Below are 27,073 nucleotides of genomic sequence, written 5' to 3'. Positions count from 1 at the left end.
ATATTGTGCACATTTGTTTTGGTATGTGTATGGTGGGCTGGTTGTTTTTGTGACCCTGTCCTTTTAAATAGCACTGAGAGCCTAGCTAGACAGACTTTCATCTTGCCTGATGCTCAGCACCTTCTGTTTAGGTCGATAAAGGGTCTGGATTGCAGACGAGGCTGCTGAGGCCCAGATGGGGAAGACAACTTCTCTGGTGTGAAGCTAGGGAGCCAAGGAGGGCCCTGTGTCCGGATCTCCTGTTCCCGGGTGCCATGCTCTACTACCGATGGGAAATGTGAAGGCCAAGAGGAGCCGAAGCCCACAATGCATACATGTGTAAAAGCCTGCGGGTTTGCTGTGTGTTGCTTCTGCTATTTGACATAACAGTGTACTCTGAAAGTAAGAGAACAAAAGTGCATAGAGTTCTCGTTTGTTTGTTAGACGTGTGAGGAAACTGAGGCACAGAAGTGATGCAACTTCTTGGCCAGGGTGGTACGTTAGTGGCAGAGCAAGGACTGAACTCTGGTCTCCTGCTCTCTCTCCTTTTCTACTTCGTCTGCCACTCGAGGAGGAACATCCATTGCCTAGGAGCTGTGTGCTGATACCTAGTCGTGTTATCTCTTTCCTTAACCAGAACCCTGTCACGGGGCTGCTGTCTGCCAGCCACGAGCAGAAGGATGCCTGGGTGCGAGACAACATCTACAGCATCCTGGCCGTGTGGGGCCTGGGCATGGCCTACCGGAAGAATGCTGATCGGGATGAGGACAAGGCTAAGGCCTACGAGTTGGAACAGGTAATGCCTGCCAGCCATGGTGTGGTTGCTTGGCAACTTTTCCTTCAGTTGAAAACCAAACAGGGAAGTAGCTGTGTGTACAGAGCAGACTGGATACAGGCCTCTCCTCCATTTGTCCTATAGAATATTTTAGGAAAGTATTTACATAGTCTCAACCTTATATTTGTCTTTTGAGATTTTTCCCTCTGGAAAATGGCATCAATAAGTATAGTGGATAGGAAACAAAAATCTGAATTTCTAGCTACAAAAATATTGCTTTGCCCAAGTAGCTACACTTCTCACATGTGCTATACCAGCTTTATACATATTTATAGACAGGATGTCACCGTAAGTTAATATGACTGTTTCTGAAATGTCAGCACACCACAGCCATGCATTCCAAATGACACACTCTTCAGATTGAAAGAACATGATGCATAAACAGTGCTGCTGTTGCTTGGAATATTGCTGAAACATTTCTTAAAAATAGCTGTCCAGTCTGAGCCATTCCAGAAAAGCTCTTATTAATTTATGGTCACCCTATAGTTTGAAACCAAAGTGGTATCACACAGCTTGTGTGCCTGTGTTAAACAGCGTAAGTACAGTTTCTCTCACTTTGTAAAATCAGAAACCAGGATTCCCACCAAAACAGAGCTTTACTGTGACTGAGTTTGTCAAAAAAATAGTCTGTCTTTGAGCACAGGTGGTATTTTCCAGGTGTTTTTTTCCTAGTTTCCAGGTGTTGAAGTAGGGAGCGTTAAAATATGCGAGTATGGTTGTTTTGGCAGGAGTACACCTGTCACGTATTTTTTAAGATTTATTTTGATTGGAAAGACAGTTACAGAGAGGATGACAGAAGTATTCCCTCTGCTGGCTCACTCCCCAAATGACTGCACTGGCCAGAGCTGAGCTGATCCGAAGCTGGGAGCTAGAAGCTTCCTCTGGGTCTCCGCAGAGGTATAGGAGCCATCCTCCACTGCTTTCCCAAGTCACAAGCAGGGAGCTGGAAGGGAAGTGGAGTAGCTGGGACATAGCCTGGCACCGGTATGGGATCCCAGTGCTTACAAAGGGAAGATGAGCCAATTAAGCCATCATACCGGGCCCCAGGTCTATCTTTGGCTCAGATATCCCATGATGGCCAGCACAGCCAGTGCGATTGTCAGCTCTTGGAAGAGTGCTCCCAGTCCTCTGGGTGCTTGTTTCTGGCAGCTTCGAGTGAGCACAAGTGACAGGAAGCAGGAAGCAAGCTGAGACAGGCGCAGGGAAGCTAGGGAAGAAACACAGGGCAGGGCAAGAAGGATTAGACTTGACAAGACACGCCACATGTGAGAACATCTTCCAAGTCTCAGGGGTACAGCAAGGGTGGAGTGCTTTAAACATTCCATGCAAGCACCAAACACTTCAAAAAGTTGGATGGTTTCTACACAAGTGCTTCATTTACTAGAATAAGAATTCAACAGCAAAATATTTGGCTAAATTCCTCATCCTTCCTGTCCCCCCTCCCCCCGAGAGAAAAGTCAAAGTAAAGCAGTGTCTGTCTACACACAGCTAGCCCTATTTGGCCTGAGTTGAGGTTGACATAGCCATGCTACTCTTTAAGAATAGTGAGATGTGAGGAGCGCGCCTAGCTTCCCAATGCCTTTGACTGTGTGGTGAGCATAGTTAGTAACTGGAACAGGTGTCTCCCTTGATTATGGCGAGTAATGTGGACAACTTCCAGGGATCATTAGTGAGGGTGCTACTACATCCCGGGCTCATTGTACGAGGCTGACCCGCATGTTGCAGCTCGTTTACGGTCTTTGGTCTGCATCAATGAATGCCTCACCTTCAACACTGACAAAAACTCTTCCACCCCCACATTTCCTCGTGCTTGCCCACCCCCCAGGAGTGGCAGTAGCTCCCCCAGTTGGCAAACATTCTACCTCTTTCTAAATAAAGTAAGGTTCCCATTGAGGGGACGTCAGGTGTCACATGTTTATGTGGTAGGGAAAGTTAATTATAACTACATTTTCCTAGGAAATTGTTACATACTTTTTATAATAAGGAGGTATCATTCTCCAACCCAGTAGAGTTTATAACCCAGTGAGAGGGTAGTGTAGAATCCCAGCGCCCTAGAGGTGGAAGGATCTGAAGGACAACTCGCTCTGGAGGCTTGGCTAGTGAGGGATTCCCGGGGCCCTCCCCTGGCCACCCCTCACGTGTTCTGTGAGAGGGAACTGACATGCCCGTGCATGGACTGCTGGACCTGCAGAACATCCTGCTCTTCAGGCTGAAGTGGCAGCACAGTGCTTTGAATGGGCCACAATAGAATGAGTTTTAAAGGGGCCTGACACATGGAGGTGGGAGGCGCATGCTAGCCAGGCAAGGAGCTCAGACTCTGCCATTGGACTGCATGGCCTGTCTCCTTGCTCCCGTCCTGGCCAGCTGGGAGACTTGAGTCATGTCACTTCCCCTCTCTGCACCTCAGTTTCCTCATCTATGAAGTGGAGTGGTGACACAACCCACCTTGGCAGGCTGGTGCAAGAATTCGCCGGAGAAAATCCAGGTGGTGCTTTGCTACAGTACCTGAGCGTGCTGTGTGATTCACGTAGCCTTATTATTTATAATGACAAAAATAGGAATTGACTGCAACACATTAAGATACCTTGGCTGCCCTTTGTATGATATAAGGGCTTCACTTCAATAGGCCTATTTACAGTCATAAGCTTGGTCTGGCACGTTGGCTCAGTTGGTTAATGGTTCACCCGCAAGTGCTGGCATCCCATGTGGGTGCCAGTTCATGTCTTGGCTGTTCTGCTTCCCATCCCTCTCCCTTGTTATGGCCTGGGAATTCAGTAGAGGATGGCCTAAGTCCTTGGGCCCCTGTACCTGTGTGGGAGATTAAGAGTCTCCTGGCTCTGGAGCAGCTCAGCTCTGACTGTTGTGGCCGTCTAGAGAGTGAACCAGAGGATGGAAGATCTCTCTCTCCTGTCTGTAAATGTGCCTTTAATAAAATTTATTTTTTTTTTAAAAATAAAAGGTTTATTTTTATTGGAATGGCATACTATAGAGGAGACAAAAATCTATCATCCACTGGTTCACTCCCCAAGTGACCACAATGGCCAGAGCTGAGCTGATCTGAAGCCAGGAGCCAGGAACTTCTTCCGGGTCTCCCACATGGATGTAGGGTCCCAAGGCTTTGGGCCGTCCTCAACTGCTTTCCAGGCCACAAGCAGGGAGCTGGATGGGAAGTGGAGCAGCAGGGACTTGAACCGGTGCCTGCGTGGGATCTTGGTGGATGCAAGACAAGTATTTAGCTATGAGGCTATCACACCAGGCCCAAAATAAATATTTTTTAAAATGTCAGAAGTGGCTGTTTTAGCCAAACATTGCTTTTGGGGAGGCATGGCAGACTTGTCTTTAGTGTAACAAAGGTAAATTACTAAAATGTAACAAAGCTCTGGTTCATGAACCCTGTGTTGCTGAATTGTCAACAGTCACAGAATCTCAGAGCCAGGATGTACCATGTGATCCAAGCACCTTTAGGTGATGTAAGTCACATGGTCATGGTTTATATCCCTCTTTGTGATGGCGCAGGAAAGGTGCCACCATTATGTGAACCTTGCAAGTACTTCTTACGCATCCAGATCGGGCAGTCTCCCTCTGACTCCACTGTGTTTTTCTGCAGAATGTGGTGAAGCTGATGCGAGGTCTGCTGCAGTGCCTGATGAGGCAGGTGGGTGCCGACTGTCACTTCATCGGAACCATTCAGCTTGCTTCTTTTTACAATGACCACCAGTAGTTCTATTCTAGTGTAAAATCAGTCTCAAGGACACCGAGAATTCTTTTCGCAGAGTTAGATGTGTAAAAGGGGAACACACCTTGTCTTTCAAATAGGGAAGAAAAGTTTTAAAGCCATGTGATAGTGTGTTCTATCAGGTTAGAGAAAGTGTATTTTTGAAATGAAATGCTTGACATTTTATGACCTGACATGACTGTCGGGGCCGTTTAGTGAGAGGTGATGGAAGCATTGAGCACGCGCTGTGCACGGCACGTGCAGGACCTGCACCGACCCGCAGCTGTCTGGCATCCTCAGTCGGGACATTCTAAGATGCAGTTGCTCTTTTCCTTTCAATAGTAGGAGGTAAGAAGTTGACATTTAAACAGGTACTCTTTCTTGGAAGCTCTACCATGTGCCACAGTTGGGGCTGTGCCAACAAGGACGCCCTCTGACCCCCACACACAGCAGAGCTTGTTAGCATCTCCCTGGTCAGGGACATTCCCAGCGAATGAGCAGGAAGAACTCCCAGCACAGCATTCCCTGTGGCTATTTTCCATCCCCCCCCGGCTCCCCGTGGTAGCAGGAAAAAGCCCAAATGCAGGTGACTCACCCCTACCAAACATGAAGCCTTGCAGCTCTTGGAGCCAGCGTGCTGTCTCCCTCAGGTGGACAAAGTGGAGAAATTCAAGCACACTCAGAGCACCAAAGACAGCCTGCATGCCAAGTACAACAGCGCCACCTGCAGCACTGTGGTGGGCGATGACCAATGGGGCCACCTGCAGGTGGATGCCACTTCGCTCTTTCTCCTGTTCCTGGCCCAGATGACGGCCTCAGGTGAGCCAGCAGCGGTCACTTGAACCCACGGTGTAGAGGGTGCCAATCCAGGAGTTGGGGGTGAGGGGAGGGAAGGGCGCCAAGCCTTGACCCACATCTTAACCTTAACCGCATCTTAAGACGCTATAACAAAACGAAACTGGCAAATGATAAGGACCAGAAATTTGTTTTCCCATAATTCTGGAGTTTGGAAAGCCCATGATCCACATTCAGTTAGTAAGGGTTCCTTCCCCCAGAGGGAAAGCGCCCCATCTTCAGGCAGGCAGCAAAGGCACTGAACACAGAACTGTGAACTGAACCCTTAGCAGGGCCGTCATGCGGCGAAGGCCCGAGGTGGCCCAGATGCCTGTTGAAGGGCCGCGCTCCTGTGCCCTCACAATGGCAGCCGCGCAGTGTTGGACAGACACATGGGAACTGTGGCAATCAGAATTTTTAATAAGCAAATGCCACATGGGAGAAGCCTGCTGCCCTGGGATGTTACCGGCACTTACCCCGTGTGATAGAGCAAGGAAGGCAGCCATCCTGTCCTGGCACCTGTGCCCTTGACGGTCAGCTGCTACCCAGGCACTGAGGGCTGTGGAGCCCGCAGCTACCTTCTTTTTTTCCCCCTTTATTATATTTTCGACATTCTTTACATAGTTAATTAGGGTAAAAAGGCTCAAGGGCTACAGGAAAGTAGGCGAGACTATTGTTTCCTTCATGTATCTGAGGTAAAGGGGGTTATAAGGGAGAAGCCCCACCCAGTCTCCCATCCTCCCCAGGTCCCTGATGTGGGGCGTGCTCCGAGGGTCTTGCTCGAGTGGTTTTGAGAGTTCAACAGTTATGAATCGCTGCCAATCTCGCCATTCTAAGCACGATGAGGTTGTTGAAGAATCCACTGATTGACATAGTCCATCATAGAGTCTGCTTGCCCAGTCTTTCACTGCCAACATATAACTGAGGTGGTTGATGGACTTGTTCTGTCCTCTGTCTTTTCATGACCACGGTTACCTTCTTGCCACCCTCACCTAGCACCCTGAACCATCTTCCTTTCACCCCCCTGCCGCCCTCCGTTTCTATAATTCTAACACCGCAGATAGTCCCCTGCCTGCCTGGGCTCCCATTGTCTGCCCTGTCCCTCCAGCTTCCCTCCCCGGTCCCTAGTCACCTTCTTGTGGATATGCCTCTGTTATGCAAATTGCCTTCCAACACCACCCGTTCCAGGGCTCTACAGTGAGCTAACCAGTCTGCAGCACCCATGCTGAGGCAGCACCCGGCTTGCACAGTGTGGTCATCGCTGCTGAAGCCCAAACTGCTGGCTTCCATGTTAGCCTGACGGCGAGGTCAGCTCCAGGCCGAGCCTCAGCTGGACAAGTGTCTCTCCCACCACAGCATCTGCTACAGGTGTTCTCTGGATTAGGGCACTTGACTGCTGGTCTCAAAAGTTCTTATTAGCAGCCCAGTAGACTGAGGCTTCGCACTACAAGTATGGAACTCTATACATCCCAGAAATCAATAATTATGCATTATCTTTATGGCTTTGCATATAAACTGTGCATTCTAAAAATACTTTTTGGTTACAAGTTAGTATGAGCTTATTGTAGATATTTTAAAAATTCTAATACAAAAAAAATTTTCCACTGGTAACTATTTCTTCTAAGTCTTTTCTCTGCATTTTTTAAAAAGATTTTTATTGGAAAGGCAGATTTATAGACAAGAAGAGAGAAAGCTCTTCTGTTTGCTGACTCACTGCGCAAGTAGCCGCAATGGCTGGAAGCTGAGCCAGTCTGAGGCCAGGAGCTTCTTCCAGGTCTCCCACACAGGTGCAGGGTCTCAAGGCTTTGGGCCATCCTTGACTGCTTTCCCAGGCCACAAACAGGGAGCTGGGAAGGAAATGGAGGAGCCGGGATACGAACCAGCATCCATATGGGATCCCAGTGCATGCAAGGCAAGGAATTTAGCCACTAGGCTACTGCACTGGGCCTCTCTCTGCATTAAAAATAATTTAAAGCCATATTTTATACATGAACAGTCTTTAAATCACATGGCATTATAACTTGTTTCCTCCATGATCTTGTAAGTTCTTGATAACACTGTAGTAACTATCAATGGATATTTGATAGTTTGACTATTTCTTTATTCTCTGTGGTAACTGTTTCAATACATTTGACCTGCACCTCTGTTTACTGCCTCATGAAGCTTAGATGCCATTCACAGGCTACAGATCCTAGTTAAGCCTTCATGGATGTCAGAATGTACATCCTTTTACAGCACATGCCATAACATAACCCAGCTGTACTGCTGAGGGCCTAGCGAGAGCCGGTGGGCAAGTGGCTAGGAGCTGAGCTTTGTGTGGGGGAGCGCGGGTTCCTGAAGCTGGGGCCTGCTCTCACTATGTGCCATGGAGAGAAAGGGCTCAGCCTCCCCTTTCACTCACCCAAGGACAGGTACAGTGTCTCGGATTCTCGTGGCCTAAAATCTTTATTGCGGCTTTCTGTGCACGATCCAACCTGTCCCGCTCCTTCCTTCAGTGCTGTCTACGTGTGGGTTCATGTACGGAAAGGGAACTTGCCCGCCCTCCCTCCTGTCTACCATTTTTGCTTTCTCTTTCCAAGATTAGGATTATTGTTGACTTACTCCAGACATAACTTTTGATACCATATGAAAAATGAAAATGAGGATAGAAGGAGGATCTGCTTTCTAACATGACACCATTAGTGCTTTGTAACTGGCAGCTTCCCCCATGCCAGCGCTGTGACCTCACTGCACGTCTGTCTTTACTTAGGTTTGCGTATCATTTTCACTCTTGATGAAGTGGCCTTTATACAGAATCTCGTTTTTTACATCGAGGCTGCATACAAAGTCGCTGTAAGTATCAACTCTGGCGGTGCTTCCAGGCGTGCCCGCCGTCCAAAAAAATACACATCGTGCAATTCTCAGTGAGCCGGGCTGCTTGGGGCTTCCCTGAAGGTTAGCAAGCCAAGCCTGGGCCTTTGACAATATTATCCATTTCCCGTGCAAAGTGCAGAGTCTTGTTCTGCTCTATATTTGGGGAGTTCTGTTTTTGGAATGCCCTATGAGCTGTATGAATCCAGTACGCTTACTCTGAATAAGAAGCCACAGTGTCCCGTGAGCTGCATGTGGGCCAGCTGGGCTCAGGGCCAAAGAAATGGTAGCTGTAATGATTTAGTTAGAGCTGGGATGCCATGGGTAAGGCCCAAGCTGGCCCACAAGAAGAGGGGCCCAAGCGAAGCAGATAACTCAGTATGGTCAGCTTGGACATAATGTGTGAACTCTACTCCTTCCTGGCTTCTCTATGGTTTGTAGGGTAAGGCCAGAGCACCTCTAGACAACAGCCAAACTGCAGGCCCTATCGTCTGTCCCTCTACTGTCATTCGAAATCCACCAAAAAATAATAGTTAAGCACCTGAATGAGGCCATGTGCCAAATGGATTTGACAAAAGTCTGTGGCAAGCTAGGTTTGCTGAGAGCTGTTCTTTCCTGGCCCCAGAACTAAAGCGCTTTAGGAAAAAAAAAAAACACACAAAAGCTTTCCCTCCCATAGGAGATGTGGCAATATCAGGAGTCATTTGTGGGGTCACAGCTGGCAAGGGCTGCCACCAGGTGGGCTGAGACCCCTGACGCTGCATCCTCCCGTGCACAACACACATCCTACAGGACTCAAAATGACATGGCAGCCAAGGTTGGCCATGGCAGCCAAGCTTGATGAACCTGGGCCTAAATTCCAGGAGCCTCTGTGGAGAGGCATGCCCTGGGATGGGCCTTGCGAGGCAGTAGGGCTTAGATAATTAGCAGGGAGAGAACAGTGTAGTTGGGTGCAGAATAGCACAAGTGGTCCTGGGTTTCGGGGGCTTGCTGGGACAAGGGTACAGAGTAAAGGAGCAGACTTGGGGTGGAAGTTGACATTGCAAGTAACAGGAAGGAGTGGCGGTGCAAGCCAGGTCACAGAGGGGACGGATGTCCGGAGAGAGGAATGTGACTCGCCAGGGAAGAAACTGGCATTTTAGTCTGACACAGGGAAGTGAAGTGATCAAAGCAGTTTTGGAGAATGAGTCACTTGACTCTGGGTTGGAGTAAAGGTTGGAGGGAAGACCAGCCGAGCTGGCAGGATGACCAAAAGTAAGTCCTGGTCTCTGCTACAAAGCATGCCCGGCAGGGAAGGTGCCAAGACTCAACTTGGACACTTTAGAAAATTTTCACAGAGCTAGACTGACATCTTGTCCCTCGCCCTGTTCCTGCTGGATTGGACACTTCCTGTAGTGCATGTAGGATGATGTTAAAACAGCATCCAGTTCTTCTGTTTGTAAATCACATTCTCTGGGTGACACTGTTCCAAGTCAATTCATATTAACTGGGTTTAAAATACTGTGTACATTCAGCATGCCTTGCCTCGGTTTTGACTTTGGCTCCAGTTACTAGCTGAGCAAGTTTTGCCTAAGATAACGCTCAAAAAAATCTCGAATCATTTTAAATGGTTTTAATTATAATTATTTAATAATAAGTGACTGGTTAAGGTTCCGTTGTTCGGATTTGAGTGTTCAATATATGTTCCAAGACATTGGCTAAATGTGGGAGCAGGCTTTTGATTTTTTAAGATAAATATTACCTACAAATCAGTTTCTTACAAACTACTCTCATTCAGAAATAAAAAGGTTTTGCATGTCCTTTTATTCTACTTGGGCATTTTCTAAGATTCTGCATAGGAACTGGAGTCGAGAACACACTGACCGGGAGTAGATCAAGCTGTGACATTTGGGAGCGGTGGAGCAGTACCCGTGTTGCTTTATGCCTGCAGTGATGTGGAGGCTCATTTTCCACAGCATTGCTCATATGCCTCTTTCTCTGATTCTCACCTTCTTCTGCCCCAGGATTACGGCATGTGGGAGCGTGGAGACAAGACTAATCAAGGCATTCCAGAATTGAACGCCAGCTCTGTAGGAATGGCCAAGGTGGCGATCCTTTTTGGTCTTGCTTTTTTATTTTTTTCCCCACTGTTTTGCTTTGTTTTCTTCACCAGAAGTTTGCATTTCATCAGCACAGCTATTTTTCTTTAATATATTTGATGTGATGGATAGAGAGATAGGCAAAGACTGATGAGAAAATAGCCCATTTTTCAGAAGTCAATAGCTAGCATGTGAAATTCAAGTGGCCCACATACCCCAGCCAACTGGTCAAGAAAGTAGGTTTGAAATCTGCAGGTGGCCTTTTGTCCTTACTATGCATTCTCATCAACAGCTCTCTGTTGCTTTAGAGGTTGCGTGCATGGTCTTCCATCTTCCCCTTTGGCTCCTAGAGAGGGCTAAAGAATTTGGCTGCTCTGAAACTTGTGAGCCCGACCTACACAGTCCACAAGGTCAGGCAACTTAGTTTGGCAAGTGAAGCTTGCCAGATAAAGATGTCCGGAGTACTAGGACACTAGGCACTTTCCCTAAATGCTTACCAATTCACTTTTTAAAAAATGTCCTCCAAGCCAAGCAAAAGGCTTGTTGAAAGCAGGTTCGCTGTGACTCCAGCTTCTGTTTGTTGCCATAGGCTCTTAGCCTGCCCCTCTTGCCCATCCTGAAGATGTTGTTGGACATAATCGAGGCTCCAGAGGCAGAATTTTTCAGTGAAACAGACACCCTTAAAGTAAACTGGCAGGAAATGTAGTTGTTTCTGAAACAATTCAGTTTGCAAGTGCCTGCCGGGCTAATGTTAACAGCTCCCTCGCCTAGAACAGGTGGGAGGAAGGCCCACCACCAATTCAATGCTACATGTGGTATGAGGTTGCTAATGTTTTGTGTTTTGGTAGAATAGCGATTTTATTCTAGGAGGTGTTGTCCTGTTTTGCTTGGCCCTGAAATGAACAGCAAGAAAAGAGGGTGCACTTCAAAAACTTCATGGGAAGTGGAACTAACAATACATGTCTTTTGCTACCAAAAAAAAAAAAAAAAAAAAAATGAAAGCCACCTATAAGCGTAGTCTTCCAAAAGTTCATGATGGTGCATGTTATGAGAAAAACTACGGGCTTCCAATTTTTTCTTGCATCAGTTTTTCATTTTTCAAACTTTTTGAAACACTTTCATACAAGGAAGCTGATCTGCTGAAAAATCAGGGTAGAGCCTGACGATAAGACTCCTCAGCTGGATCTTTAAAGACGGGTTTCGTTGCTTTGGGGAACACGTACGCTAAGTTGCTCAATAGGAAAGGGACGCCAGATGTTGGAGGGGATGTTCAGTAGAAGACAAACGCAATTCATGCCTGTATTTGTAGGCAGCGCTGGAGGCAATTGACGAACTGGACCTTTTTGGAGCCCACGGAGGGCGCAAGTCAGTGATCCATGTCCTGCCTGATGAAGTGCAGCACTGCCAGGTAACGGAGGCTGGGCTCCCATGCAGATTCCTCACCTTTCTAGCTGCCTTGGACTTGACTTCAGTGAGCTTTAGATTCCTCAAGAGTAGAATGGGCATACTGGGTCTCCTCCTCCTCTCTTACAAGAGATGAGTCAGGATCAGAGTACAGCAACTGAAGACAGCTCATGCAAGCACTTTGTAAGCCAGAAAGTTCTATGAAAGCGTAAGACACTGTGATGCTGCGTATACGTATGTGATCCGAAACCCTAGCAACCTTGTTTTGGTGAACGAGAAATCTGTTTAATGTGGTTTGAGCACATAGGTGGGGCTCTCTTGAGTTTATTTCATCATGCCCCCAAATTCAAGGTCTAGCAATCCCTAGGTCCCTCAGGGTAGTTGTGGGCAGAAATGTGTAGTGGTCAAGAGGTGAGAGATGGCAGGATAATGGAATACAGATCGTAGGAAGGAGTGACTTGATACAGGATTGGAGGACTCAATTACATAGATTATAAGTGATCAAGTTGCTAGTCAGTCAGCAAACTCATTCAGAGCTTACTGAGTTCCAGGTACTGTGGGTTGGGGCTGAAGTGAGTCAGGTACCTTGTAAATAGAGAACTGCCAGTGGGAGTTTGTCTGCAGGCCAAGAGCTCCTAGGAGGAATGACTGGTTGAGGAACTGGGCCCAGGGACTCAGAATTTGAGTCCACGTACACGAACTGGACACAGCACCCTACAATTCCTTCCTTGTCCTTCACGAGGCTATCTTGGCGGGGGTCTAGCCCTATGTGCATCCTTCCTAGGTCTCCATGTTGGTGCCTTTCCTTTCTGAGACTTCCTAATATTTTTAAATTGCTTTTCCTGTTTAGTAGGGTCTAATCCAGATACCTTGTAAATGAGAAACTATCGTAGTGCCTCTAAGTAGCCACGGGAAGGTGCTAGAACTACCCTACTTGTGCTGCTCATCGACTTGCTAGAGTGTTTATGGAACCTTATAGATTTGACTGCTTTTAGAAGTTTCTGGGTCACTCTGTCCAGCTAGTCACAGTCCTCAGAAGCCAGCCGTTTCTCCATGCTGGCTGTGTGTGTGCCGTTTTCTGGTCTCCGCCTCCATAGCCAGGACAGCCTGCCAACACAGGCAGCACTGTACCCAGAGTTCCTGCCCTGGCATGTCCTGAAGGTTTGGTGAAGTGGAAGAGGATGTGGAAGCGAGGGAGGCAGGCAGTGCTGAGCACAGGCTCCCGGCTGTAGCATGCTCGTCCCCTTCCTCTTCTCTACCGTGGAACAGGACGCAACGGTGAGGTAGGCCAGCTGCGGCCACGTCAGCAGACCAAAACTCCTACTCCAGATGGGCAAAACTCACTTGAATGTGCCCTTGGGACTAAGATTATGGCCTCTAGACAGTTGGTCCGGTAGGACTTCTCCTGGTTACACAGCCTCTTTGCTTTTCATTCAGTCGATTCTGTTCTCCATGCTGCCCAGAGCATCAACGTCCAAGGAGATTGATGCCGGACTTCTTTCCATTATCTCTTTCCCGGCCTTTGCGGTCGAAGATGTGAACCTGGTGAATGTGACCAAAAATGAAATTATTTCCAAGCTGCAGGTAAGTGCTGGTCACACTCACGTGCTTCAGCCGGTTACTGAGCACTTCCTTCCTATGATAACCTGAAGAAGCACCTCCCCCTCCCCATGCCCTGGCTCTCTGACTCTAGTAACTTCATTTGCATGCAATTGGATAAGGTGCTTAAAGTGGAATCCACAGCGAAAAGATGAAACCTCTGGGGATTAAATGACACAGTTTCAAGTAACAGAACTTACACCAAGCAGTCACCTGTGAACCCCAACTCCTGATATTACAAGCTGCTTCTAAGGAAGCCTGTATAACCCTTCAGCCATCATAGACAGGTTTTTGCAAATCTCTTGAAAGCTAGAAGGGGGCTGGTGCTGTGGCTCAACAGGCTAATCCTCTACCTTTGAATGCCAGCAACCCTCCTTTCTGTATATCAGCCTTTCCAATAAAAATAAATGCTTAAACAAAATAAAACACAAATGCCAGCATCCCATATGGGCACAGGTTCTAATCCCAGCTGCTCCACTTCCCATCTAGCTCCCTACTTATGGCATGCGAAAACAGCAGAGTATGACCCAAGTCCTTGGGCCCCTTGGGGCACCCATGTGGGAGACCCAAAAGAAGTTCCTGGCTTCAGATCGGCTCAGCTCCTGCTGTTTTGGCCACTTGGGGCACGAGTCAGTGTATGGAAGATCATTTTCTGTCTCTCCCTCTCTATTAATCCGCCTTTCCTATATATATATAATCAGGCTAGAGGGTCACTTCCGGAAAGATGCCCGTGTCTTTCCCAGTAACCTCGCACTGTACACACTATTCCAGGGAAAATCCCCAAATAAATAGCAATGAAAACAATCCATGTCCTCAGGTGAAAATTGCAGTAGGTTATGAAATGTTACAGCAGAGCCAGACTGTTACCCAGTACTCCAGCTGAGTGAAACCTAGGTTTCCAATTTTAAATTATATTTGACAATCTTTACATAGTTAATTAGGGTAAAAAGGTTCAAGGGCTATAGGAAAGCAGGTAAGACTATTATTTCCATATTGTTACCTTCATGTTTGAAGAGGGGTATTAAGGGAGAAGGCCCACCCAATTTCCCACCCTCCCCAGGTCCCGGATGTAGGGCATGCTCCGAGGTTCTTGCTCAAGTGGTTTTGATAGTTCAACAGTTATGAATTGCTGCCAGTCTTGCCACTCCAAGAATTATGAGATCTTTGAGGAATACACTGATTGACATAGTCCATCATAGAGTCTCTGCCCCATATTTCGCTGCCAACATATAGCGGAGATGGTTGATTGACTTGTTCTGTCTTCTCTCTTTTCTTGGTTAGGGTCTGAGTCCAGCATTTTGATTGGGGAGATCTCCAAAGAAACTTTGAGGTGTTCTCAGACCAGATTCTTGTATGTACTAGCAAGTACAGGGCCCGGCACAGTCCATCGCCCCGATCAGCTGGTGGTTGCAATTGCTGGGTTGGTTCTGTTTTCAGCCCCAACTTCCACTGGAACCAATGGGTGTTGCAGTCCAGCCTGGTTCTGCCCAGCACATACTCGGCCCTCGCATAAACCAGTGGGAGCTGCAGCCTAGTAGGAGCGACCCACAATAACCCCCCACCAGGCCCACCCCCTACCCTGGTTTGCCAGTATGTGTAGAAACCTAGGTTTCCAAAACTGAAATCTACATGTTGGCTGTCCTGCTTGGATTCAGTGGAAAAGTCTCTTGTCCCTTGCAGCTGGGTCAAAGGGTCTCTAATCATAATCCCCAAAGAAGGCACATGTGAACAGTCAGAGTTCTGTGGAGCATAGGGGACTTTCAGGTAGCTGAGATGGGAGCAGAGTTAATGAAGAGACTAGAACCTTTGCCAGGAGGTTGGGTGGGGCTCTATGCTGAGGCCTCCGAGGTGCACTTCTGGGACAAAATAAAGCTGGCCGCTAGGGGTGTGGCTATCAGCTAGACATCTCCACCCCCCCCCCCCCACACACACACACTGAGGAAATGAAGCATGGCCACCTAAAGCTATTTTCCAGGGATGAGGGGTCAGAGAATGCTGCCCTGCCCTCCCTTCTTGGTACCCAAGAAGCTGTGGGGAGCCCAAGGTCCGAGCCCAAGGAACCACACCCAGGCTTCACCCAGGTCCCAGCTGATGGGCTGGGGGCCTCCACTCCTCAGGCCTCATGGCCAGGAGTCTGGGCTTGACCCTGGTGCTTTCCAATCTTGTGAATGGGAGCACACCCATTGGGTGTCTGCCCTGGTAGCTTCTGTAGACAGCAAGGCCCCCTCGGCAGCTTCGGCTGATCCAGCGAGGCAAAATGCAAGTGTGGCCATTCACTGACCACTTCAGAATTTGTCTTGTAAACCTCGTACTTCTGTGGAATGGTTTGCTTTTCCCATCAAGTGCTGAGCAAGCCTGAATCTACTCGGCTCATTGTTTGAAAAAGACTCTTTAGGGCAGCATTGTGGTATAACAAGTTAAGCTACCACCTGCAATATAAGCATCCCACCAAGGCACCGATTCAGATCCCACTGCTGTACCTGCCATCCAGCGCACAGCCGATATGTCTGAGAAAAGCAGCAGGAGTGCTTATAGCCCTGCCACCCACACGTCCAACCCAGATGAAGCTCCTGGTGCAGCCTAGCCATCCAGGAAGTAAACCAGCCTTTCTCTAACTTTGTCTTTTAAATACATTTTCAAAAAATATCTCCTTGTACTGAGAGCGAAGAGTACTTGAACATTTCATTACTGAAAGACTCATAGAAGAGAAGCTGGAGGGCCGACTTTAACATCAAAAAATAAAAACCTCCTGATTTCACCCAGTGCACTTTCTTTGTCTTATCAGGGACGATATGGATGCTGCCGCTTCCTTCGAGATGGCTATAAAACTCCGAGAGAGGTTGTATTTAAATACTGTGTATTTGGTTCCTTTCCTGCTTCATATCCAAGTTGCCATTTGTTATTCTCCCTCTATTGATTATAATTACAGGCTGGGATATTGGAAGGGAAGGTATTAATTTTAGAGTCAGCAAGCCTGGAGGTAGGCAATCCATCAGGAGGGCAAGCAGGCTGGGAGACAAGGCCAACTGGATCTAGAGTGCACACATGGTTCAAGGATCTACCACGGCCTCCTCTTTGGGTTTCTTCCCTAGAGTGACTAGTACAATATAAACAAAGCACATTGTCTGCCCAGCATGGACACAGGCAAATTACTATTTATTTGTTAGAGATATAGAAGCTTTAGTCTGAAGCCATCACAGAGTCTTGTATGTGTTTGACTTGCTTTCTGACATTTTACCATGGGAAATTGCCAAAGATAGCAGCTTCCTTTAGAGCAGACTGCTAGTCTTAGTAACCTCCGAGCTGCTGAGCCTCACATCAGGCAAGCACGGGCAACCTCGGCAGACACATAGTATTATGTATGTCACCTGACTTCACCTTTAAGAAATTTTCCCTGCTTGATTCCAGGACCCAAACCGACTGCATTATGACCCTGCTGAACTCAAGCTTTTCGAAAACATTGAATGTGAGTGGCCTGTGTTCTGGACATACTTCATAATAGATGGAATCTTCAGCGGTGATGCTGTCCAGGTGAGATGGTGCTGCCTGTTGGGGAACATTTTTTTAAAGATGTATTTATTTTTATTGCGAAGTCAGATATACAGAGAAGAGAGGAGAGGAGAGGAAGATCTTCCGTCTGATGTTTCACTCCCCAAGTGAGTGCAACGGCCGGAGCTGCGCCGATCCGAAGCCAGAGCATTTTTATTCCACTGCTATGCTATTGGAATGTAGGGTTATGCAAGAATTTTGGTCACTGCTTTCAGTTATCCATTGCCACTTATACCATATAACTTACTTAGCAAACTGAAGCAACAGCTCTTTTGTTTGTTCATAGTCCTGCAGCTGCGGCAGGGCCCAAGAGGGACAGCTTCTGTCGGCCTTGCCTGCTGTTGGCTGATAGGATTCCTGGGGGAGCTGGAGCATCTGCTTCTAGCACGGCCTTGCTCACCTGGCTGGCATGTGCATGCAGACCATTGACTGGTGCTGTGTGGTCAGTGGAGCTCTTGTGTGGGGTCTTCGTTCTCCCCATAGCTAGCTTGGGCTCTCCAAATGTGGTATGGTGTTTAGACTTTGGACATGGTGGTTGCTTTCTCCCAAAAGGCAAGAGTACAAAGTGTCAAACTTTCTTAAGGCTTTGACCTGGAAGTAGCAAGTATCATGGCTTTCTGTTGTCTAAGGGCTTATCCCCCACTCCAAAGTGAAGGGCAAGGGGACCAGGAGGCACAATTCAGGTCTGCCACAGCTGTGTTGTTGCTATTGTTCCTAGCCATCAGCCAGTGGCTGAGGCTGTCTTAGCTGTAGTTAAGGCACACTGTCAGATAACATCCTAGCATAACAGTCTCCCACCTGCTAGTTTGGGTCTTCATCATGCCGCAGTGATCCTCTTCTAAGTTATGAGTATGCCACCGCCTTGCTAAAAAGCTTTGAGTGGCATTTTGATTGCTTTTGTACACACACTGCCATGTATTTTGTGGGGTCCCCTGTTATCAGAATCTGTTAGTACATTAGCCCGATTTCTAATGGCTTGCTTCCTTTCTTGAGTTCAGAGAACCCAGCATGCTGACAGCCATTTGGTCCTTTGGGCAGGCCCTGGTTTTTCCTGCTCCTCTGCTCAAATGCCTGGGACATTTCTTGCTTACCTCACTGCCCCACCCTCCTCCACTTGGTTCATTGCCGGCAGTGTCTCTCCTTCCAGAAAGCCTTCTCTGACCCTAAAAGCAGGCAAGGTGCCCCCTTTTCCATTCGCCACAGCACAAGTCACCCTAGACTTAGTTTCCCACTTCTCCATTAAAGGACTCTTACTATAGAAGCCATCTCTCTCTAGTTCATGATTTATTGCTCAGGCCAGGTGTGTGGTCAGTGCTAAGTACTGAGTAACACAATGCTTATTTGTTCCAGACATTTCTTCCAGATCTACTTGGTACCACACACTGTGCTGTGGCCTGGAGCATACAAGGGGACTCCACAAAGTTCCTGAAGTGGAGTTAAACACGTTTGTTTGGGTATTAAAACCATTTGGGAATCTATGCAAAGCTCTTTCATGAGACATTTTTCATGAACTTGAGCAGCACAGACCTGCACTTGAGAAGCTTAGGGACATGACAGACTGGGCTTCTGGGTCCTTTTCAGCATGAGGAGGAGGAGCCTAGCATGCCAAGATGCCTTTGTGCTTCCCCGAGCTGCCCTGCTCAGGAATGCAGAGGGGCCCAGCTGAAATGTTGGCACTCCCTCCTTTTTGAATCTTAGTCTAAAGCTTTCCACCAAGGCCTTGGGTCTTATGTCTTCTGTCTTTTTAAACCCCAAATTGGGAGATTTGGAGAAGATCCACTTTGAATTTCAATTGTGAACAGGCTTAATTATAAGGAAAAACCCAAAAAGCTAGTGGAGGAATGATTATGCTTAGTGTTTTGTAAGCCTCACTGCTCTGGGCCTATGCCATTGTTTCCACTTGATGCCTGCTGACATTAAAAAATATATATAAACTTGTGACCATACTTTGCCATTCATAAATTTTAAATGGAGAGGAAAATGAGACCTGACGGCATATGACTTGGCTCTCAAAAAAACAAAGTGACGCGTTCAGTAGGCAGGGGACTTGGCAAGAATTTGTCCCTTCTTTTCCCTTTAAGGAGATGGGTTTTATCATTGCTTTGATCAGGGCTTTTCCGTTTAATGGAACTGTCTGTTTCAACAGCTTTTATTGTACTGAGTAGTGTGTTCTAGGAGACCCTGCAGGTGGGCCATAGCACACACATTTCCTTTCTCTTACAGCATTTTTTTCAGCAGACATTTCTTGAGCCAGTAAGTGAGTGAATGCCTTTTAAGTGGAACACTACCAATGGGTGGAAAATGGGAAGAGCTGCTTAAGATATGGATTCCTACCCCCATGATGCATTGCTCTGTCCCTTGCCCTCAAGGCTTAATAGGTAGAGCAGAACCTAACACGCAGTCAAGAAAACAAACAGTGGTGGTTACCGCCTCCTGCCATTAGCTGTCTGCAGGAGTCCCTCCCACACTCCTCAAGACGAAGGTTATGTGTACATTTTGCCTATGTCTCACTTCTGTTTTTGGCAAGAAGGCTATTTCTCTAGGTGGTGCTGCCATTACAGCGTCGGACACCATAGCTCTTTCATGAAGCCAAGGGGCTGTTTTCCAGGTCCAAGAATACCAGGAGGCCCTAGAAGGAATATTAATCAGAGGCAAAGATGGGATCCGCCTGGTGCCAGAACTCTATGCCATCCCACCTAGCAAGGTAAGCAGGTGGTACAGGCTCTTTGTGCTGCTTATATAGGACCAAGTGCATCGGTGCTTGGCCGTTTGGTATTCTTCACCTCCCATTTAGACCTGGTAAACACTGTCTCTGGATTGTTTCTAAAGCCAATCACCAGGAGTTGAGGCTTTGGAGAAACATGAACATGGTTGATCATGGATGTCTCGGGGGGTGGCAGTTAAAGACCTTCAAAGGATGCATGCTCCTTCCCCACTCCCTCCCCCAACACTGCCTGGCCATAAGGAAGTCTAAAGAGCACAAAACGCTGGGGTATACCACGCTCTTACACATTACCACAGCAGCAGCCCAATGCATGGGGAGAGTTGAGAATCTCTGATTCAGACAGTTTCTGAGCTGAGGTTTTTGAGGGATTAGCTAGAAGTGCTGTGCGTCAATGAGGGAGAGATTGTCCAGTTCCAAGAAGATACCCAAAGATAGTTCTGTTCTGTATCGCTTACCAAATTGGGAGAGTGAGCCATATGCTCCCACAGATCGAGAGGGCCTAGAGGAGACAGCCAAGCAGAAACCTGAGCCACAGCAGCTAGGATGTAGGTGTTCTGTGGTTGGAGCAGCCACAGACATGCGGTAGTCAGGGCACTGGCTACGCATCTCAGCTATGACTGTGGAACCTGTCAAAATGCACAGTGCTGGGCTCTTGCCTGGGACCAGACTCCAGGATTCCGATCTCTGCCTGGTCCCACATTGCCTCCCAGTGGGCGGTCCGTTTCCAGGTCAGAGATCTGTCTACACAGATGCTCTTGCTGGCCTTCCTGAAGCAGTGCTATGGTGGCCTGGTTGTTACTTGTACATAGAAAACACATTTTAAAGCAGCTGGATGCTTGATTCTTAAGGCAAAAAAGGTACCACTGTGGCTTGCTTTGGCCCTTAATCTAGAAGGAAACATTGTGTTACAAAGCACAGAACCAATGAAATCATTGAGAAAAGCCAAACAAGGGAGTTGAGTTTCTGTGAATAGAATATTTTGTTGCTAGGAGCATTGCATCTTGGGCATTTATAACATCCCATCTGGCCAGCTAGTTCCCACTGAGCTTTGCCTAGTAGGTCCTTGAGGAGGCAATGTCCTTCTTGGACAGCAGGACGGGAGGCTCACTTAGCTCTGCTGAGCTGGACACTTGGCCCCGAGCACCGGAATCATAGTGACCCTTCATCTCAGTATGGCAGCTCACCACTCAGGCTCTCTCAGGACACATTGTCAGAGTTGCGGGCAAAACCTTGGGCACAACAGGTCCTTTCTTCCCCACATAGATCAGGCTCTGGGACCTGCCAAGGCTATTTCCTGAGTGTCAGAAAAGCACATCTTTTGCCAGTGTATGTGGCTCATTTTGTGTCAGGCGAACTTTTGGCCAGGGCCAGGTTACTTTCCAGCAGCTCCTGCTTGTCTCCCCTCATCCCATTACTCCTCTTCCAGTATGAGGCCCTTGACCATACAAAATCGGGAATGGAGGTCCTTGGGAGGCTGGTGGAGGCCAAATAAGGGAAGGAAGAGGACTTGAGGGGTACGCTTCCTATTTTCTGATAGAGAATCACCAACCCACTGACTCTGGAAGGCCACATTTTACTGATTACACTAAACGCTGAGGGTTAGAAGCTGTGTTCTGATGCACAGTGCTGGCTGCACATGCTACAAAGTTCTTCCACACTTTGTCTTCAACTGCACACTGACCTTTGGGATGCTCCTGGTTGTGACAACATCTGCCCTTTAGTCAGCATATTTACCCTAGCAGGCTAGGCTCCAATGTAGGACAAGAGTTTGCATTGACTGCATTTGTGTTTGGCTATGTTCAGGTGAAGGTTCCAGAACATGTAGAAACCACTGGGAAAGATTCCTGCACACAGGGCCACCACAGTCCTTGTGCTTCATGCTTGGACTGGCCACAGGGTGGTGCATGGCTTGTATTTCAGCCTCATGCATTTCCTCAACCAGATCAGCCTGTGCAGAAGGCCCTGTGTTGCCCAGTAGGAGCCTAGAAGAGCGACCAGCAAATGTGGACCAAGCAGCTGATTTGTGCCAGGCACCAGGCAGGGGACTCAGTCACACCAGTGCAGTCTTTATAAGATTATAAGCTACTGCGGGCCAGGGGAACTAGGCCATAAGCTAGAGTGTAGCCAGGGTATGGCTGAAAGGCCTGGTGCCTTTGAGGCCCTGCACACAGTTCTGAAGGACCAGAGTGGAGGAGGGAGAGGAGTGTCTGCACAGGGGCAGGAGCTGGCCATGGCTGGGAGGAATGGCAGAGCGTGTTGTCTTTGGACCCTGCTACCTTATCTGCTCTTGGCATTGCATGTTTCCTCCTCCTAGATCTTTGTAGTCTACCTTAACATGACTAACTTTCTAAACTTTAGCATACTCTGACTAGGGCAGTTGTCCTGCACACTATAAAACTTCTAGGGTTCTGCAAGAAGAACATATTTCTCCTCCAATGCTGGTGCTCAGATAAGCACCCTGGCAACATGGACATTCTCCTGTCTGCTTATGCACTAAAGGTTCCTTTAAATGTTTGTCACTAGTGCAAATGTTAAAGCTTTGTTAAATATGAGTCATCTCACTAATAAGCTCACAGAGAATGCCCCTGTGGTGTCACTGTCTTTTGGAGAAGGTCATTTCCTATGATTGACATATGCTTTCTGCAGGAAAACATGCCTGTGATATTAACCCCCAACTGATGTTGGAGTAACTGCAAGCTCACAGGTCAGCATGGAGTTTAAGTTACAGACTGCCTTACACCGTGCATCTAGCATGGTCCCTCAGAATGAACACTGAGAAATGTACATTTGGCTTAAGCAGTTAACACATCTGCATCCGTGTGCCAAGGCTTCATACCCAGTTCTGGCTGTCTGCTTGTGCAGGACCTGGGAGGCAGTGCTGATGGCTCAAGACATAGGGTTCCTGCCACCCACGGGGAGGGGGTCCCCAAGCTCCCTGCTTCAACTCTCCCCAGCCTCCGCCACTGTGGGCATTTGGGAGAAGGAGCTTATTAGGTTTTAGAATTTTATGGTTCAAAGGATAGGAGGTGACTGAAGATTTTATTTAGGGGAAACAGAATGGAGAAGGTGCAAGAGCAGAGTGGGAGCAGAGGCAGCCCTGACAGAGGGCAGGGACAGAGTCCCTTAAGCGGCTTGGGGGAGGTGCAGAGCACACCGAGGACCCCGGTAAGGTTGGTGGAGGATGTGCAGAAAGGCTCCCTGGTCAAGTTCACTGTGCAGGTCAGCACAGCGAATGGCCACAAGCCTTTGGCTAACTGCCTACACCCAATTCCAAAAGGCCTGGGGACATGGCTCGGTGTTCCGACAGAGCCAGCAGACACGAGCTTGGCTTTCAGCAGTCTCTCCCTGCCATTTGAGTAAATAAACAAAAAGGGATCACTGAGCTTGTTGTGCTGGAACTTTCTGTTTTTGAGACCTTAATGGAAGTTAGTACTGTAACAGCTCAATTATTTTTCAATAAATGGTGCCACCTTCTGGTAGTTGTCTTGTGCAGGTACACAATTTAGAAAGCTCTGCTGCTGGCAAGATAGAAGAAACTTGGCCCCCACCGCTGCGCTGCCGCACCTGCTGCCTATGCTGTGTAGTACAGCCGCACATTAGAGTGAGTTTGGAAAAATTCCTGCTGCCCAGAGCCTTGCGCCAAGAAGGCCAGCCGGGCGTCCAGGGCCATCGCTTGGTACAAGAACACTGGCCTAGGGCCAGGCAGAGGGCCTTTGCCACCCTGTCCTCAGGTCCAGCACTGGCCCAGAAGTGGCCTGAGGACAGGGCCACTTTGTGACTCATCAGCACACCCATTGGCCTCTGACGTGCTCACCGGGGGCTTCTCTCTTTGTCAGGTGGATGAAGAGTACAAGAATCCTCACACAGTGGACAGAGTTCCTCTGGGGAAGCTACCCCATCTGTGGGGCCAGTCCTTGTACATCCTCAGCTCGCTGTTGGCCGAGGTAGGGGCTGGCTCTGCCTCGGGGCTTGGCATTATGGCCAGGCCCTCCTCAGAGCTCTCAGAACCGCTTTTTCCCCTCTCATGGGCTCAGATCGTTTCTTGGAAGCGTAAGGAGATGCCTATTCAAATAGTGCACACTTGGCAAGGTGGGTGGGTGTCGGGAAGTTCTTGTTGTTTGTATAGTCAGCTCTAAGCCAACCCTCACGCTGCCATTTCCCTTTAGGGGTGTTGCTTCAGTTTCCCCACCTATAAAGTGGTGATGCTGGTGGTGCCCAGCTGCTAGGAGGCCTGACTGGTCGTGGCCATGCTGGGCTCAGCAAGCTCCTGGCACGGAGTGAGAGTGCTCAGGGAGTGTTAGTTAGCATCCTTTGCACTCATAGAAGCTGCTGGCATGTCTGCCTAGCCCTACACAACAGGATGCCCAAAGTGTAACATACTCAGTGGCAACTTCCAATGGTATACTCTATTTTCAAGAAAATAAACCATCAACTCCAAGACCACAAAGGACAGATCGAGTGTGTTGAACTCTAAAATCTCATTTTTCAAACTTTGGTTAGGGTGAATTTCTAATTGATGTTTCATAGTGTTATTTCACCTTGTCTTTTCATAGGGATTCCTTGCCACTGGTGAAATCGATCCCTTAAATAGAAGATTTTCCACATCCATCAAACCTGATGTTGTAGTACAAGGTGTGTGAGCATGTTTACTATTTGTCTACCTTTGTAAAAACCAGTATTATTTGTAATTCAAATTGTTCCCTTATTCCTTACTTTTTGAAAGATGTGTATATGCATATAGCTGTTTGGTGTGAGGTCCTTACAACACCATAGCACCCCAAAGGCAACAGTTCTCTTTCCAAACACAAAGTTACTCTCTGCAAAGCCAGAGTTTTCTTCAATAGAACCCTTGATTGCAACTGGGCATGAGTGATTAATTGAACACTGTTTTTCAGAAGTGTTACTCTTTATTTCAAAGAACCTTAGCCCAGGTAACACTTCAGAATGCAAGGGATGCTCCTTCAATCCCATCTTGGAGTTGTCTCCTTTCTCTCTGACCTTAGCTGGCCTCCCTCCTCTCCGTGACACTGGGAGGCCATCCTGGGTTGCTATCTGCCCAGTGGTGGGACTCAGCTTCTCTGTGCATAAGTCAAACCCAATGCCCCTCTCACCAGGCAGTCTTACAATGTACTGAGGCTGCGAGGGAGAAAGCGCTTCATGCCCAGTCAGGGAGTGACAGTCCCCCTTCCCTCCTTCCTACTGGCGGGCCTTGCTGTAGCTCACATTTTGCCTACCTCATAGAACACTCCTGTACCTTCTAGTGTCATAGTGGGTTGTATATACAGCTAGTTTTCGCTAAGACTAAACAAGTCAAGGCCCATACATACCATTCATCTTGGTTCTGTGTTTAGAAAACAAAGGGTAAACAAGATGAAAACCATTCTTGTCCCTGGCCACTGGCTCCTTTGGCTGTGCATGCCCATGATACAGTGAAAACAAGCGAATTGCTCAGTTGATTATGAGTGGCAATCCCAATTCAAGATGCAGCCAACTGTCCCAACATTCTGGTTAGGTACAAGCTGTAATGATAATGACTGTCATCTCCATCTCACATGCTCAGGATCTCATCACTGACAGCTAGGTTTGCAAACCCAGTTCTGCCTTCGAGGTGCAGGAAGTCAGCTAAACTGCGGTCCCTGTACTCAAACACATCCTGCTAATGAAGTCGCCTCCTAAATTCACAAGACTGCTTTTCCGGTGGCAGGCTGGGACATGGACACGGGTCCTGAGTGACATGTGTTGATGTGTAGAACAAAATGGAGTAGAAATGATCAGGGTCTGGCATGGAACAGAAGAAGTGTAGTTTCAGAAATGCACCCACATGGAGCTGTGTTGGATCGCGGGGCCCCCAGGGCTCTGTCAAAGCCACTGCTGGGAAAAGAGCAACTCCTATGGAGAGTGGTCACCATGTAGTTGTAACAAATGTGGGTTTTGTCATTGGAGGCTTCAGAAGTTAACGGAAGCCACCCACCCAGTCCCACATAGCCAATGCTCCCATTTGCTTGGGGTCTGGGGGTTAGCTTTCCTTCCTGCTTCAGCTGTAACTGGCCAGTTAGAAAATGCAAACTTCCTCCAAGGCTTGTTGTGAAGACCAGGTAACAGATGCTGACGTACTTTTAGAAGCATTGAGTATCATGCAACTAAGACTGTGGCATTTGGTCCTCAATGGAGTTTATATGTAATCTACATCCAGTTGCTGCCTGTCTGGTTACAATGAGGGAGGAGGCGATCATGACCTGCTGTCACAGCAGCCAAGGTTTTGGCCTCTGGTTGACCACAACCTGGCTCCTATTGTCCCCACAATGCTCTGTTGCAACTGGACATGTCACCAACCATTGTACTTTTCATTCTCCAATTGCCCTCACGGAACTCCTTCCCTTTGCCACTGTACTGCCCCTTCCCATAAGTGCCACCACTGGTGGTACAGTCTCCCTGACCCCCTGGTGTGACGTCAAGTGAAGGTCTCACATTGCCTGAGGTTGCAGACACCGAGAACTCCCTGCCTGCTAGACAAAGCTAGGTACTCTGCCTCACCCGGAGATGGGACCTAGCTGCTCCACCACCAAGTCCATTTCCTTTCTTGCCCCCTTAGAGTGCATCCTGTGCACACTCCCCTACATTGCCTGTGTGCCCTGGCCTTCAGGAGCAAGGACACGGGCATCTCCTGACAGCTTGCCAGCAGAGCCCTTTCCACTCTTAACCCTGTGTGAAAAGGCACGAGACAGCTTGAGAATACAATACAGACCCAGTAGGAGGTGAGACATCATTTGTGATGAGGGCTTTGGGTTTGGGACCTTTGGGAGACCCTCTGTTTCTAGAAGTCTATCAGCCTGTCCTGTCCACTGAAGGTACTTGATAAATATGCATTATGGGTGTTAGGAGGTGACAAGGAGAGAATCTGAGAAGAGACAGGACACATGTTGTCACTTCCAAAGGCAACCAGTGCATGGAGAGCATGTTAATGGGTCCGGTAGGGCAGAAGAGTAGGTGGTGAACTAAGCACCCATGTGGATGCAGTCTGCATTCTTGTTTGCAGTCACGGTTCTGGCGGAGAACAGTCACATTAAGGAGCTGCTGAGCAAACACGGGCTGAACATCCAGAGCATAGCTGACATCTACCCGATTAGAGTCCAGCCGGGCCGCATTCTCAGTCATTTATACGCCAAACTCGGTATGCTGGGGGAAGCTAGAGCATTTTTGGTGGAGGTGCATTTTGGTCCTGGGTTTGGGGGTCTGAGGGAAACCACGATGTATGCAAGTTCTGAAGAATTGGGCATAGCACCTGCAGCATGGGTTCATGCCCCATCAGCAGACAGTGCCATGGACTGGCCAGGCAACTTGCTAGATCTTGTGGAAAGTAAGGAGCCACCTTTGCAAATTCCCAGTTGCATCTTGGTGATGCTCCCCATGTTGATCTGCAGAAAGTAAGCATTTACCATCAAGATGGGAAGAGTTCGTTTTTGGGGGAATTTGATTTTGTTGAGCAGCAATGGCTCAAAATTAAG

The 27,073-nt window shown here is 48.1% G+C and overlaps 1 protein-coding gene across 4 annotated transcripts in view; it reads left to right on the top strand.

Annotated features, from left to right (window-relative positions):
• Positions 1-27,073, top strand: part of PHKA2 (phosphorylase kinase regulatory subunit alpha 2) — a 68,495-nt gene that overhangs the window by 17,557 nt on the left and 23,865 nt on the right. For all 4 annotated transcript variants that reach the window (XM_040997704.1, XM_040997699.1, XM_040997691.1 and 1 more), the window contains exons 2-14: positions 617-775; positions 4,422-4,469; positions 5,180-5,348; positions 8,113-8,195; positions 10,217-10,297; positions 11,601-11,699; positions 13,133-13,279; positions 16,080-16,133; positions 16,703-16,825; positions 19,452-19,547; positions 23,405-23,512; positions 24,122-24,200; positions 26,605-26,739. In XM_040997704.1, coding sequence (XP_040853638.1) covers positions 617-775; positions 4,422-4,469; positions 5,180-5,348; positions 8,113-8,195; positions 10,217-10,297; positions 11,601-11,699; positions 13,133-13,279; positions 16,080-16,133; positions 16,703-16,825; positions 19,452-19,547; positions 23,405-23,512; positions 24,122-24,200; positions 26,605-26,739 — 1,381 coding nt within the window. The remainder of the gene's footprint in view (positions 1-616; positions 776-4,421; positions 4,470-5,179; positions 5,349-8,112; positions 8,196-10,216; positions 10,298-11,600; positions 11,700-13,132; positions 13,280-16,079; positions 16,134-16,702; positions 16,826-19,451; positions 19,548-23,404; positions 23,513-24,121; positions 24,201-26,604; positions 26,740-27,073) is intronic.

Source organism: Ochotona curzoniae, unplaced genomic scaffold, assembly GCF_017591425.1.
Source record: "Ochotona curzoniae isolate NIBS_2020 unplaced genomic scaffold, NIBS_Ocur_1.0 contig_1274, whole genome shotgun sequence".
Classification (NCBI taxonomy): domain Eukaryota; kingdom Metazoa; phylum Chordata; class Mammalia; order Lagomorpha; family Ochotonidae; genus Ochotona; species Ochotona curzoniae.
The sequence above is the reverse complement of the archived record's forward strand: the minus strand, read 5'-3'. Positions and strand labels throughout refer to the sequence as shown.